General features: G+C 44.0%; 1 protein-coding gene across 1 annotated transcript in view; it reads left to right on the top strand.

The window, feature by feature from the left end:
- The first annotated feature begins 6,057 nt into the window (after positions 1-6,057).
- Positions 6,058-13,328, top strand: part of DHX8 (DEAH-box helicase 8) — a 30,730-nt gene continuing 23,459 nt past the window's right edge. Inside the window, exons 1-6 of the mRNA XM_061144139.1 lie at positions 6,058-6,352; positions 10,039-10,124; positions 10,629-10,701; positions 11,063-11,148; positions 12,252-12,361; positions 12,748-13,101. Of these exons, the coding sequence (XP_061000122.1) occupies positions 6,205-6,352; positions 10,039-10,124; positions 10,629-10,701; positions 11,063-11,148; positions 12,252-12,361; positions 12,748-13,101 (857 nt within the window). The 5' untranslated portion in view covers positions 6,058-6,204. The remainder of the gene's footprint in view (positions 6,353-10,038; positions 10,125-10,628; positions 10,702-11,062; positions 11,149-12,251; positions 12,362-12,747; positions 13,102-13,328) is intronic.

Below are 13,328 nucleotides of genomic sequence, written 5' to 3' on the forward strand. Positions count from 1 at the left end.
TCAGTAAGAGAGGTTAATCAACCAATATGAAATCTCCATGTCTTGCAGAATTTTTCAGATAAGTTCTACCCACACTGCTATTTGAGAGTTAATGGAAGATTAGAGTCTTTCTGGGTCATGTAAAAGCAAATCCATGGGGGTAGTTCTCTGGTGGTTCAGTGGTTAGGACTCTGAGCTTCCACTACAGGCGGCACAGGTTCGACCCCTGCTCGGGGAATCAAGATCCTGCAAGCTGAGCAGTACAGTAAAAAAAAATAAAGTAAAAAATTTATAACTAAGAAGAAACACTATCTTTGCCCCCCACAAACCCATGTGAAAGACCTTAATCCTCACTTTTCCCTTTCCTCTCCCTCAGCCAATTTGCAACAAAAGAGGGTAAGATGTTGCTGTGTGGAACAAATGAACTTATTGGAAAGGTGAAACCACAGGCTGGAGGTCTCAGACTAGGAACACTATTGAGAGGCAAAGGGGATGCTCATTAGGATTTGTGATCGTTACTGAACCAAGCAGGGAACCAGAGGCCCTCAACTCTGTCTCTTTTCTTCTTTGCACTGAAGCCAGAGCCCTGCTCCCTAATTGCCCCATATGCTGGTTTTATTTGGTGGCTCAGCTGGGTGGAGTGAACCCTAGGAAGAGATGCATTCATTTTTAGTTACCTCACCAGATTGCTAATTTTCACTCTGGAGGCATCAATCACCATAATGACTATAATCCCAGGACGGAGAGGCAGCTATTTTGGCACCAGGGCAGCAGCCCTTGCTGCCACCAAAGATCCTCTGAGGCGCAGGGCCTGGAGAGGCCGGGGAGAGCCCCACACGGCTCTTTCTGCTCGGCAATCTCAGACTTGGGACAGAGGACACACTGGGAATTCATCCTTCTTTTCTTGGGTGAAAAAAATGGAGTTTTCGGAGGAGCAGTTTCTTTGGAGTTAGTGGCAAGTGTACCGATTAACACAGACCTTTGGCCCCAGCTAACTGGACAGCTGTTTACATGTCTGACTTGTAAACAGAACACCAGTCCCTCTGTTCTCTCCTCTTTTCCTATCAACATATTTCTTGGTTTGCCTTGTTTTTTTTTTTCTTCTATCTCTCCTGAGGAAAGCCTTATGTTCCTAAAGAATGACCTCAAACAGAAACCAGAGGGTAAAGAAATACCCTCCTCCCAGAGATGGGGGCTAAATATCACTAGAAGAAAAAAAAAAAGCTCTGTATAACTTGTCACTTTGTTTCCTAGACTTGTAATATTCATTTAAAAATTTCTTTCTTTTTTTTTTTTTTTAAAGAAAATCGACCTAAATGAAGTCTACAAAATATCCACTAGATCCTGAAGCTCAGTCACTTAAAGGATGATTAGCATTTAAACATTTCCCATGATTAAATAAACATGTGAAAATTTCTTACCACTCTCACAGAGGGTGAGGAGGTAGAGAAAGGGGAATAAATTCTCTTAACAAGTTCACCTCCTAAGGGTGTCTGATTTTTTTTTTTTTTTCCTTGACATTTTAAAGACAGCCCTTAAAATGGGAGAGAAAGGAGGAGACTTGACTGTGACAAAACCAGAAAAAGCCTGTTAAGAAGGAATTTTTTTTTTTTGCCTACTACCATAAAACTTTGGAGAATTTAGAGCTCAAAACATCCATTATTAATGTGGATGGCAGGTTCATGGCCTGAAAAGAGGGGAAATTTAAGGTTAAGGACAGTTGGGGCAAAATGGAGGTTGTGCTGGGACATTGGAAGATAAGGCAGACAAATAAAGGATTGCAACAAGAGGAACGGTCCTGTGAGGTGGCCCTGGCCCCATCCGCCCCCTTCCCTCCCCCGGCTGCCCTCAGCTGACCTGACGTGTGCTTTGTTTTTTGGTCTCCCAATCACCTGCCCTCCTGTTTAGGCAGCAGAGAGACTGGAGTAAAAAACACAGCTCTGCCACCAGCCATAAGTGTGGCATTAAGAATATTCTAGTTCTTCCTTGATGACTTTCCACTGCCTTTCCGATCCCTAATGATACTTTCCAGAACCTATCACAGTGCCTGGGCACAAAGTAGATGTTCAGTACATCACTGATGAATCGATTCAAATTTGGAGAAGAGTTTGGGGGGAAAGAGTGAATAAAAAGAGGGATATTTCACTACTTCACTCTCTCTGGGCTTCTGTCCCTCTCAGCAAAGGCCTCAGATGAAAGGGTTCTGGCCACTGGCATGGATGTCTTTCAGTTGGTTCCCAGGCTCTCTGATTAGGTCAGGCCACAGTAGAGCAGTGAAAGTGAAAGTGAAGCCGCTCAGTCATGTCCAACTTTTTGCAACCCCATGGACTCTACAGCCTACCAGGCTCCTCTGTCCATGGGATTGTCCAGGCAAGAATACTGGAGTGGGTTGCCATGCCCTCCTCCAGGGTATCTTCCCAACCCAGGGATGGAACCCAGGTCTCCTGCGTTGCAGGTGGATGCTTTTACCATCTGAGCCACCAGGGCAGCCCCAAGCAAATCATTCTGATTTTGGCTTCCAGAGCAGAGGTGTCTCCCCTAAGGTCCCAGCAGAAAAAGTCAGGGCTGTCTTGCTTGCAGTAACACCATTTTGTTTTGGTGACAGGAAGTCCAGTGCTTCTTCTCACCAACTTCCCCAAGGATGCCATCTATCAACTCCACACACTTATATTCTTTCTGCCCTCCCCCAGAATCTAGACTAGGATTGCCCAGCAACTCAAGACTTTCTTCTCTGTTTCCTACTTTCCCCCAGCCCCCAAGTTCTTATCCCAATGCCAGCAGCTGGGACCAGTCTCTGGGACAAAACAGAAATAATGTGGGAATTGTGGTGAGAGTTGAATATGTATGTCAGTCTAGGAATAGGCATAAAAGCAAAGCCCTTGTTACTATTGGATTGGGGTGGGAAATCATTTCTTGTCTATGATGGGTGGTGGTAGTGATTAAGCATAAGCTCTTTGTTTCAATATTTTAAATATTGTCTTGTGAAGGCAGGTTATTTACTGGGAACCATCAATAGCTGTATTTAAGAAGCCAAATGGAGGCTGTCCAAGGAAAGTAATATAATACTGATGAGCAATTAATTATACCTGGTATAATATTTCTTTCTTTTTGTTTTATTTGGCCCCACCCTGCAACACATGGGATCTTAGTTTCCCAGATGGAACCCACACCCCCTGCAGTGGAAGCACAGAGTCTTAACCATTGGACTGCCAGGGAAGTCCTTATCTGGTATAATATTTGGAAATATATTCAAAGGACAATCCAGAATATATCCAAATATATTCAACGTGAATTAATTCACTTTTGTTTTTTGGCCACACTGTGTGGCTTGAGGGATCCTTGTTCCTGGACCAGGGGTTGAATCCAGGCTCTTTGCATTGAAAGTGAGGGGTCTTAACCACTGGACTCCCAGGGAATTCCCAGAATTAATTCACTTAAAAATTATTTATTTTTTATTGAGGTATAGTTGATGTACATTATTATGTAAGTTTCAGACGTACAACATAGTGATTCACAGTCATAATTTTTTAAGGTTATAGTCTATTTATAGTTATAAAATATTGGCTATATTTCCTGTGTTATACAATATACCCTTGTAAGAATAAACTCACTTAAAAATATTTTTTGGAATACAGTTAATTTACTATGTTGTGTTAGTTTCAGATGTACAGCAAAGTGAATCAGTCATACATATACCCACTGTTTTTTAGATTCTCTTCCCTGTGCTATATAGTAGGCCCTTATTAGTTATCTGTTTTATATATAGTAGTGTGTACATGTCAATCCCAATCTCCCAATTTATCCCTCCCTGCCGTGAATTCACTTTTATGCTACATTTGGTTCAGTGTCTTTCATGGGGAGAGAGAGGAAGATTCCACATGCCTGTGTGTTTGGGCTATCAATTTATCAGTATCTATGTACTTAATGTTCTCCTCTGGCTTCAAAAAGCATCCCTTGGTATTACAGGGTATATGTGTACTGCATAAGAAACTTTGACTTCTGAAAATTTGTACTTAATGGCATATACAAATAAAATCAATGTTTTCTTGTTACTATTTACTATTGAGATGTGTGTTCAATAATTCCCCCCCAAATTAAAAAAGTTCTTGTAGTTTTCCTATAGTACTGTTACCAGTACTACATATTATGGTTCTATAAGCTTTTTTTTCCCTCAGAGCTTTTAAAACAAAACAAACTCCATGTTTTCTTCCCCCATCCAGTTAAATATTGGAGGAAAGCAGAACATAAACATATATATTTTTTTTGAAAAGAAAAGAAGCACAAAGAAAAGAATTCAGTAGAATAAGCCCCAGGTAGCTCTGCTCCAGGGAGAAGGCAATGGCAACCCACTCCAGTTCTCTTGCCTGGAAAATCCCATGGACAGAGGAGCCTGGTGGGCTGCAGTCCACGGGGTCGCGAAGAGTTGGACACAACTGAGCGACTTCACTTTCGCTTTTCACTTGCATGCATTGGAGAAGGAAATGGCAACCCACTCCAGCATTCTTGCCTGGAGAATCCCAGGGATGGCGGAGCCTGGTGGGCTGCCGTCTATGGGGTTGCACAGAGTCAGACACGACTGAAGCGACGCAGCAGCAGCAGCCCTGCTCCAAGCTGGCAAGTTGAGCTTGTTGAATCAGGTGCAAGATTTTCCATCCCATTCATGTGGGAACAAAGGAAGAGAAAGGGGAGTGGGAAGAACACAGAGGGTACAGTGCTGATCCTTACGATCCTGGAAACACGAAGCTCTTGGAAGTGATGAGAACTACAGTGAGATGATGAAAGAACAGAGTTCAAAGACGCAGTAGTGTAATGTACCCTGAAACTAAAAGCAAAGGGGTCTGACTCCCCCCCTTTTGATGAGAAGGCCATCAAAAGGCACTTGGGGGTGCCTCCTGCTTCCTCGTTCACCATGCAGAGCGGTGGGGTGTGGGAAATCCTCACCTCACCATGTTGCGGCTGCTGCTGTTCAGTTGCTAAGTGGTGTCCAACTCTTTGCAACGCCATGGACAGTCACCCCCCCAGACTCCTCTGTCCATGGGATTTCCCCGGCAAGAATACTGGAGAGGGTTGCCATTTCCTCCAGGGAATCTTCCAGACCCAGGGATCGAATCCGTGTCTCCTACTTGACAGGTGGATTCTTTACCACTGAGCCACTTGGGAAGCCCCTCACCTCACCATAGGTTGTCACAAAGGAAAAGGGGACCGGAAGCAGAAGCTGGGAGACCTGAGCTCACTGACTTTGGGTTCACAGCACAGCTGATATTTGAGGGAACTTCTGAGAGGACTGAGTGTATTAGTGTCTGGAAAACTGGGGGTTGAGAAGTGGTGTTCACAGCAGAGAAGCCAGGCGGCTCTCTGGTGTCTGACTTTGGGGATCTATGTTTGACAGACTTGATGGGGACCACTATCTCAGCTTTAGGATTATAGCAACTGCCATTGTACTGTGTTTATGAATCAGGATCCTTGTATAGTTATCTCATTTGGTCATCACCTAAACCCAGTTAGAGTAATATTATCCAAGTTTACAGATGAGAAAACTAAGGCCCAAGAGCTAGGGAGTGGGAGTATGTTTCTTCATCTGTAAAGTGAGTTAATGACAGAACCAGGCTCCATCGCCTGCTGATTTGTTACAGAATCGCTTGGAATAGTCAAGATCCGAGCAGATGCAAAGCCCCAGAAATACAGGGGTCTCCTGTTAAGCCAATCTTGCCTCTTCCAGAGTTGAATTCAGGTTTGTTTGTTTTTTTTCAAGACTTCTAAAGCGCAGGCGCGGCGGGTATGTGGCCGGGGGGGGGGGGGGGGGGGGCGGGGCGGGCGGCGGGGGAGGAGACGGGAGGACGTGGCGGCCCCATTCCTCTGCTCGCCCTGCGCAGGCCACGGTCGCCCTCTGCCGACACAGGGCGGAAGAGCGTGGAGAGTGTATGTTTTCGTGCCTGAAAGCCGGCCAAGAAGCTCGCCGACCTATAGAGGGCGCCCGTCAGCGTGTTGAGTAACCCATTCGGCTGTCCCTTCCTCGAGCACTTCCTGTCTGATCTCTATGATCCATCCGGTTACGTCAAGAAAAGTTCCTGGAGCTTTCGATTTATCGTAAACAAAAGAGAGGCGCACCGACCCGGAAGTTGAAACTGGAGCAGGGGCGGGAGTAGCTCGGAGGGCCGGCAGTGAGGGGGCCAGGTGGGAGTAGCTCCGAAGGCCCGCTGTGAGGGGCCGGGGGAAGCCGTAGCCATGGCGGTGGCTGTGGCCATGGCGGGAGCCGTACCCGGGACAGAGCTAGGCCCCGCGGAAGAACTCGCCAAACTCGAGTATCTGTCTTTGGTGTCAAAGGTTTGCACCGAACTGGACAATCACTTGGGTATCAACGACAAGGATCTGGGTGAGTCTGCGGAGGTCCGTGCGGCCTCTGGGTTTGGGCTCGAGGAAAGCGGAAGGAGACAGGGGATTGATGGGCCGAGCGTGTGGGTCCGTGTGTCTGTCACAGAGACTTGGCCCGGGGCACCTGCGGCCGTGGCCCCCTCTTGAGAATTCTCCAGGCCGAGCTGTTAGAAAGCTTTTCCCAGAACGTCATTGAAACCCGGAGCGGCCGTCGCTGCTTGCTTCCCCCTTTGCCCCCCTGCTCCCCCACCCCTGCCCCGCCCCCCAGCCCCAGATAATTAAACAGCATTAATAGCAACAACGTAGAGTCACATGATGATGATGGTGATGATAATGTTGATTTTCATGGCAGCCACTTAGTTCTCACTACGTGCCGGATATTATGCTTAGTGTTTTACTTTATCTTATTTGCTCTTCATAGCACCCTGTGAGACAGTATTTTCTGTTTATAGATTAGGAAAACAAGGCTCTGAGTAATTAAGTAACTCTTTTCAAGGTCACATATCAAATGTGTGTGAGCCTGGTTTGGAATCCAAGTCTGTAACTTTAACTGTGCTCTTCACCATTCATGCTTATACTGTCTCTGAAGCACCAATGTGTAGTGTCTCTCAAACACTAGACGTCTTGGGACAAAATGCACATGCGGAGAATACAAACTGAGGAAATGGAGAAGACTAGGGCCCCACAGCTCAGGCTGCAGGCAGGTGGAATCCTTGTGGAGGCAGAGGGATGGATGGGGTCTAGGGCATGGGTGGAGGAATTGACTTGATAGGCACAGGGATGCTTCATTTTAACCGGAAGGAGGGCAGAATGTGATTTTAAATGCAGATGGATTTAGGGGTAGGTGGTAGGGAGATGAAGGAGAGAGTTCCCATTTGACAGTTCTGTTTTCTAAATGAAGATAAAGTCATCAGTTGGAGAGATGGAAGAAAGGGACACATGCATGAGGAAGAGGGGTCAGGGAGGTTAGAAGTATGATCGAGGGTAAGATACATAGTTTCTCTGCAGCTGTTTTTTCTTATCTGTGAAATAGGGATGATACTGTGTTCTTCACAGGGTTACCATGTAGCACCTGTGTATTTTAGTTCACTTTTCTTTTGCCTGTCTTCAAGATGTGCCTGTCTGGTGTAATTTTTTCTCAGTTTACTCTTTTTTTGATAATGAGGTGATAGACTGGTCAGTTTGCTGTCTCTCTGGGTAATATGTTCCTTCATTCAGCAAATGTTCATTGAGCTGGGGGATTAGGAATAGAGTAGAGTACAAGATAGATTCTCTCAGTGGGCTTATATTGTTTCCTTCTCTTTTAAACTACAGAGTACGAATGCCTTAGCCCGTTTTAGAGGAAACAAAAAGTTCTTGGGACCAAAACTGCCTCACCTCCACCTTCACAGGCCACTTGCAAGTCCAGGTTGTCACCTGCTATAGATTGGAGGTTTCAATGACCCCCTCCTTGGGTTTGATTAATTTATTAGAGCGGTTCACATAACTCAGAGACACATTTTACTAACTGATTTATTATAAAAGGATGTAACAGCTCATTGGAAGGTATGTAACAAGGAGAGAGGAGCTCCCATGCTCTCTGAGTGCCCCAGTCTCCCTGAACCTCCATGCATTCACCAACCTGGAAACTCTCCAAACCCTCTCTGGGTATTTATGGAGGCCTCATTGTATGAGCACGCACACATTAAATAGGCACAGCTTGAATTGTATAGGCACCGCTGATTAAGTCATTGGCCATTGATGATGTTGTTCAGTTGCTAAGTCATGTCTGACTCTTTGCGACCCCACGGACTGCAGCACGCCAGGCTTCCCCATCCTTCTCTGTTTCCCAGAGTTTGCTCAAACTCATATCCGTGGATGAATGATGCCATCCAACCATTGATGACTGAACTCAATCTCTAGCCTTTCTCCCCTTCCAGAGATCAGGGTGGGGCTGAAAGTTCTTGATTGGTTTCCTTGACAACTAACCCTCATCCTAGTTACCTAGGGGCTTTCCTGCTGTTATCTCAGAAAAGTTAAAAAAAAAAACAAACACAAAAACTTAATCTCTGCATTTAGGAAATTCCAAGGGTTAGGAGCTCCACTCTAGGGATGGAAATCAAATGTGTTTGTTCTTATAAATCACAGTATCACACTGTTAAACACAGATTTATGGAACCAGTAACATTAAAAATAGTAATATAGGAAAAGTGTGATTGCCAGAGTTGGTTTTCATAACAGAAAGTTATATATTTATTTCTTGTGTGTTTTACTTGTTGACTTGATATTTTAATTTTGACCTTGATGTATTATCATTTAAATCAGTGTCATTATTTTTCCTGTTTTCAACAATGAGCTTGTTTTTAATTACTTATTCATTTTTGATTGTTCAGTTATATGATGTCCTCATATAATTCTGAAAATTAAAAATAAATCCTCATTAATGACAGCTACAGTGTGAATGCTGGTGACTGCTTTAGGATTGGCTTTTTTGAGCATTGTATGACTAGCACCATGTGATTTAGTTCTCTGTCCACATTCTTTAAAGAATTTGGGCTCTGAAATCAGATTTCTGGATTCCATTTCTGGTTCCACCAGTTATTTTTGGGTAGGTCATTGTCTCAAACCCTTAGCCTCCTCATCTGTGAAACAGGGACAGTAGTACTACCTACCTATAAGGGTTGTGTGAGAACCATGGGAGTAACCCATGTGAAGCGCTTAGCATAGTGCCTGGAATGTAGTAGATGTTTGAGAAGTCTTAACCATTGGCACTGTTGTTATTAACTTATTAAATAAAAACCTGATGGCATCTGGCTTCCACTTAACATCATAAAAAAGGTAAAGGCAAATTTCAGCATGGAAATGGTATGTGGTACTAGTTTATAAGTTGGTTATCTAGATCTTCCATGTTATCATTATTATTTCTTAGGATTAAAATCCAAATGAAGGGAATTGCTTGGTGGTCCAGTGGTTAGGGCTCCATACTTTCCTTACCTAGGACCTGGGTTCAATGTCTGGTTGGGGAACTACGATCTTGAAAGCCATACGGCATGACCAAAAAAAAAGTCCAACTGAAATCATTAGAAGTTGAGGATGTTTTCTCAATCTATCATAAAATGCACTTTTGTCCTGAAAGTCTCTTAATTAATAAATAGTTCTTAAGTTGGAAATTTTGAGAACATAGGCAGGTTTGTGAAATTTGGGGATGGGGAGCAGGTGAGTCTTTCACCAACTTGGATGTTGTACCACCCGGCCGCTGCCTGGCCCTCATATGTATTACAGATCGTGTGTGTCCTTTCAGAAACTGTAGAAAGCATCCTATTGTGTCCATGTGTGCATGCCTGTGCACATGTGTGTCGGCTCATGACCTTGGACATGCGTGCCTCTAGAATCTGTATGGCGGAGTGCATGCCTAGTAGTTTCATGAAGAGCACAGTGATCTGCGACAAGGAGGTCTTCCTCTCTCGAATGCACTCACAGGCCTGGTGATCCATGTCTTCTTTGTATTTATGAAGATTAACTAGGCCATACATGGATAATCTTGGTAATCTAAATTCTTTCTCTACTCTTACTGAATGGTGCTTTTTGGTTTTTATGAAGACCGAAGACTGTTGGATAACCAAACTGGTTTTATTTTTAACATACTTGAAACTGATTTCTTCCTAAAGTCTCCATTCTCCTGGTTTTAATCCCTTTTCTCATTTGCAGCTGAATTTGTGATCAGTCTTGCTGAGAAAAATACCACCTTTGATACTTTCAAGGCTTCACTGGTCAAAAATGGTGCAGAATTCACGGTATGTGTACATAGAGACCCCTGTTTTGTTTTAATATCACTGTTTGATTTAAATTTTGATAGTACATACCAATAAAGTGAACCGTTAAGTATGTGATGTTTTCATGCCACTAAGCAGTGGTGATATAACTGAATTGCCTGTGACACCTTTCTAGGAAAATGGGGCAGAATTTCCATTATTAAATCTTTATGGGTGCTTACATTCTTCTTCTGTGAATCAGGAAGTCAAAAACAAGAGTCTAGGTGTGAAAAGTAGTTCTAAACCATGGGAAATAAAATAGTTGAAGGGAACTAAGTTTCATCCCTGCAAAGAGTCATAAATATCAGTTTTCTCTGAGGCTACGTTACTAGGTTCGGGCCACATCAGGTTGACACTCTGCTTTATTTGTCCCTGAATTTGCTAAATTCAGGTGCATTACCACTTTTTCTAAAGGACACTCCTTTTCTTAGTGTTTGTAAGCACTGATCCAGGAGCTGACAATCTTTGTTCTGTTTCTTTTCAAAGGATTCTCTCATTAGTAACTTGCTGCGTCTCATACAAACCATGCGGCCTCCAGCAAAGCCTTCTACTAGCAAAGGTGAGCAGAGCTTCTAGCCAAGCTTCGATTCCAGTGTGGTTTAGGTTGTGAGCATCCTATAAATTGCATTTGTTTACCTTGCTGCAGCTGCTGAACAAGTAGATTAAAGTAATGACATAACCATTCAAATGCATACTGAATCACACTCCCCATCCCCATGCCAGTATAGTTGTTGAGGGTTTTGTAATCAGTTTTTTTTTTAGGGAGTTGAATTATGTTTATAGTATAAGAGTAATATGTAGAAAAATGTTTTTAGTTTGATGCAAATCTAATGTTGAAGTTTTTCTGTTAATCACTAAGAATATTAATTATGTCTTTTTTTTTTTTTTTTTTTACCCTTTCATGCTTTTATTGAATTAAGATCCAGTTGTTAAGCCCAAAACTGAAAAAGAAAAGCTGAAGGAACTCTTCCCAGTCCTTTGCCAACCAGACAACCCTTCTGTTCGGGTACTGATACCATTTTGAGCTTGTCTACTGCAGCGACATGTCCCCCCACTTCACCCCTTTTCTCTGTCTCATTAGTTATTAATTTTAAGTTTGCCTTCACTGTAGCATGTTAGTATTTTTCAAAGTAAAAGTGTCTGGCCACTCCCTGAGCACGTACTGTGTATAGAGTAGTGTTAAAGGGTTCAGAGAATGATATTCCAGGGAAATGAGATTGGGAATTGTGGGAAGCAATGATTAAGGGATATGGAATAGATATGAAATAACTTAAAGTTCTGGAACAACTGCCTGTTGTGCAAAATTAGATTTTTTTCTTTGTTACATATTGTGTGTATGTGTTCGGTCTTGTCTGGCTCTTTTCGACCCCATGGACTGTAACCTACCAGTCTCCTCTGTCCATGGAATTTTCCAGGCAAGAATACTGGAGCAGCTTGCCTACTCCAGGGGAATCTTCCCTGACCCAGGGATCAAACCTGCATCTCCTGCATTGGCAGGCAGATTCAAAGTGTTTTGATTTTTTGATTTTGCTAGTACCTACTATATGCCAGGCTGTTATAACTATCAGGGTACAGTGGTGAATGGTGAACAAAATAGACTAGAGTGTCTGCCCTCTTGGACATTACACCCTGGTACTGGGGCAGGGAATGAACATGTAAACCCCTCTAGTGGGGAGGAGACAGGCAATACCCAAGTAAATAGATGATATAGCTGATAGCAATGAGAACTATGAAGAAAAGTAAAGAGATGAAAGAGGGAAGGGAGTATAGAGGGAGAGTGCTGTGTAAAAATTTTGATGTCTACTTTCTGTTCATAATCACCACTTGCCTGCTTTCATGGAAGGGGTGGTACCTAATTGCCACCATAAGGCTTGTATTAAGGACAAAGGGGATTTGCCAAGTGTGGAAATGATTTCCAGGAACCTTTGCTCATTCCTTCTCCCTCTGTCTCAAATTGTGTTGGAAATCTCTGCCCCCTCTGCTTCCCTCACATTAGTGGTCAGAACTGTAGGGACTGTTAGATTTGCAGATGGCCCTGAAGTACAGATTTTTGAGAGTGGATTTTTCTTGTCCCCTTTTCTCCTGACGTGGCTGCCTCTGTCTCCGTAGACCATGCTGGACGAGGATGACGTGAAAGTCGCTGTGGATGTCCTGAAAGAACTGGAGGCCTTGATGCCCAGTGCAGCAGGCCAGGAGAAGCACAGAGACTCCGAGCACCGGTTTGTCCCTAACGTCCTGTCCTTTGCAAGTTTAGGATATAGTGATAGTTGAATTGTGGACCAGCCAAGCAAAACTCTGGGTGAATTTACAGAATCTAGACTGGCCACATATCATGCTGTTGGATCTATTTTCACTCCTCCCTGGTGAGAGTGTTTAGGCAGCAAGTGCTAAGATGCTCGGAAGATAGAAATCTGGGTTGAAAGAGGGCTGAATACATTTGTGTTCTGCTCTGTCATTGGCCTGCAGGGATGTCAGTTGTAGTCATTGAAACTCCAGTTCAGCATTTAGTGGGTACCTTCCATATTCATGGCACTGTGTTAGGTGCTTGGGAAGGAGAGGATGGAATTGGGCTGGTTTTGTTTTTCAAATAAGTATTTGTTGCTAGGGACAAGGCCAAGAAAAAGAAGCGCAGCCGGAGCCGAGAGCGAGACCGTGACCGCGAGCGAGAACGAGAACGTGATAGAGACCATAAGCGGAGACACCGGTCCCGCTCTCGATCACGTTCCCGGACCCGGGACAGGAATAAGGGGAAGTCTAGATACCGGTCCAGAAGCAGAAGTCAGAGTCCCCCCAGAGATCGGAAAGACCGAGACAAGTATGGGGAGCGGAATCTGGACAGATGGCGGGATAAGCACGTGGACCGCCCTCCCCCAGAAGAGCCTGCCATTGGGGACATTTACAACGGCAAGGTTACCAGCATCATGCAGTTTGGATGTTTTGTGCAGCTGGAAGGACTGAGGTAATGACACCAGCAAAAGGCAGAATTTCTTTTATCACTGGGGATTTTCATATTTTAAAAAGTGACTGTGTCAGGCTGTTAGAGAAGTTGACCTTTTATTTGAACTGTCATAGAGCCCTTTATTCCTTCCTCTGACTTCAGGAGATCCACCCTTTTGCTAGTTGACACAGATGAGAATTTGTTTCCCCCACCACCTCCACCCTAGCCCCCAACTTTTTCTTTGGGAA

Source organism: Dama dama, chromosome 5 (assembly GCF_033118175.1).
Source record: "Dama dama isolate Ldn47 chromosome 5, ASM3311817v1, whole genome shotgun sequence".
In the NCBI taxonomy this organism is placed as follows: domain Eukaryota; kingdom Metazoa; phylum Chordata; class Mammalia; order Artiodactyla; family Cervidae; genus Dama; species Dama dama.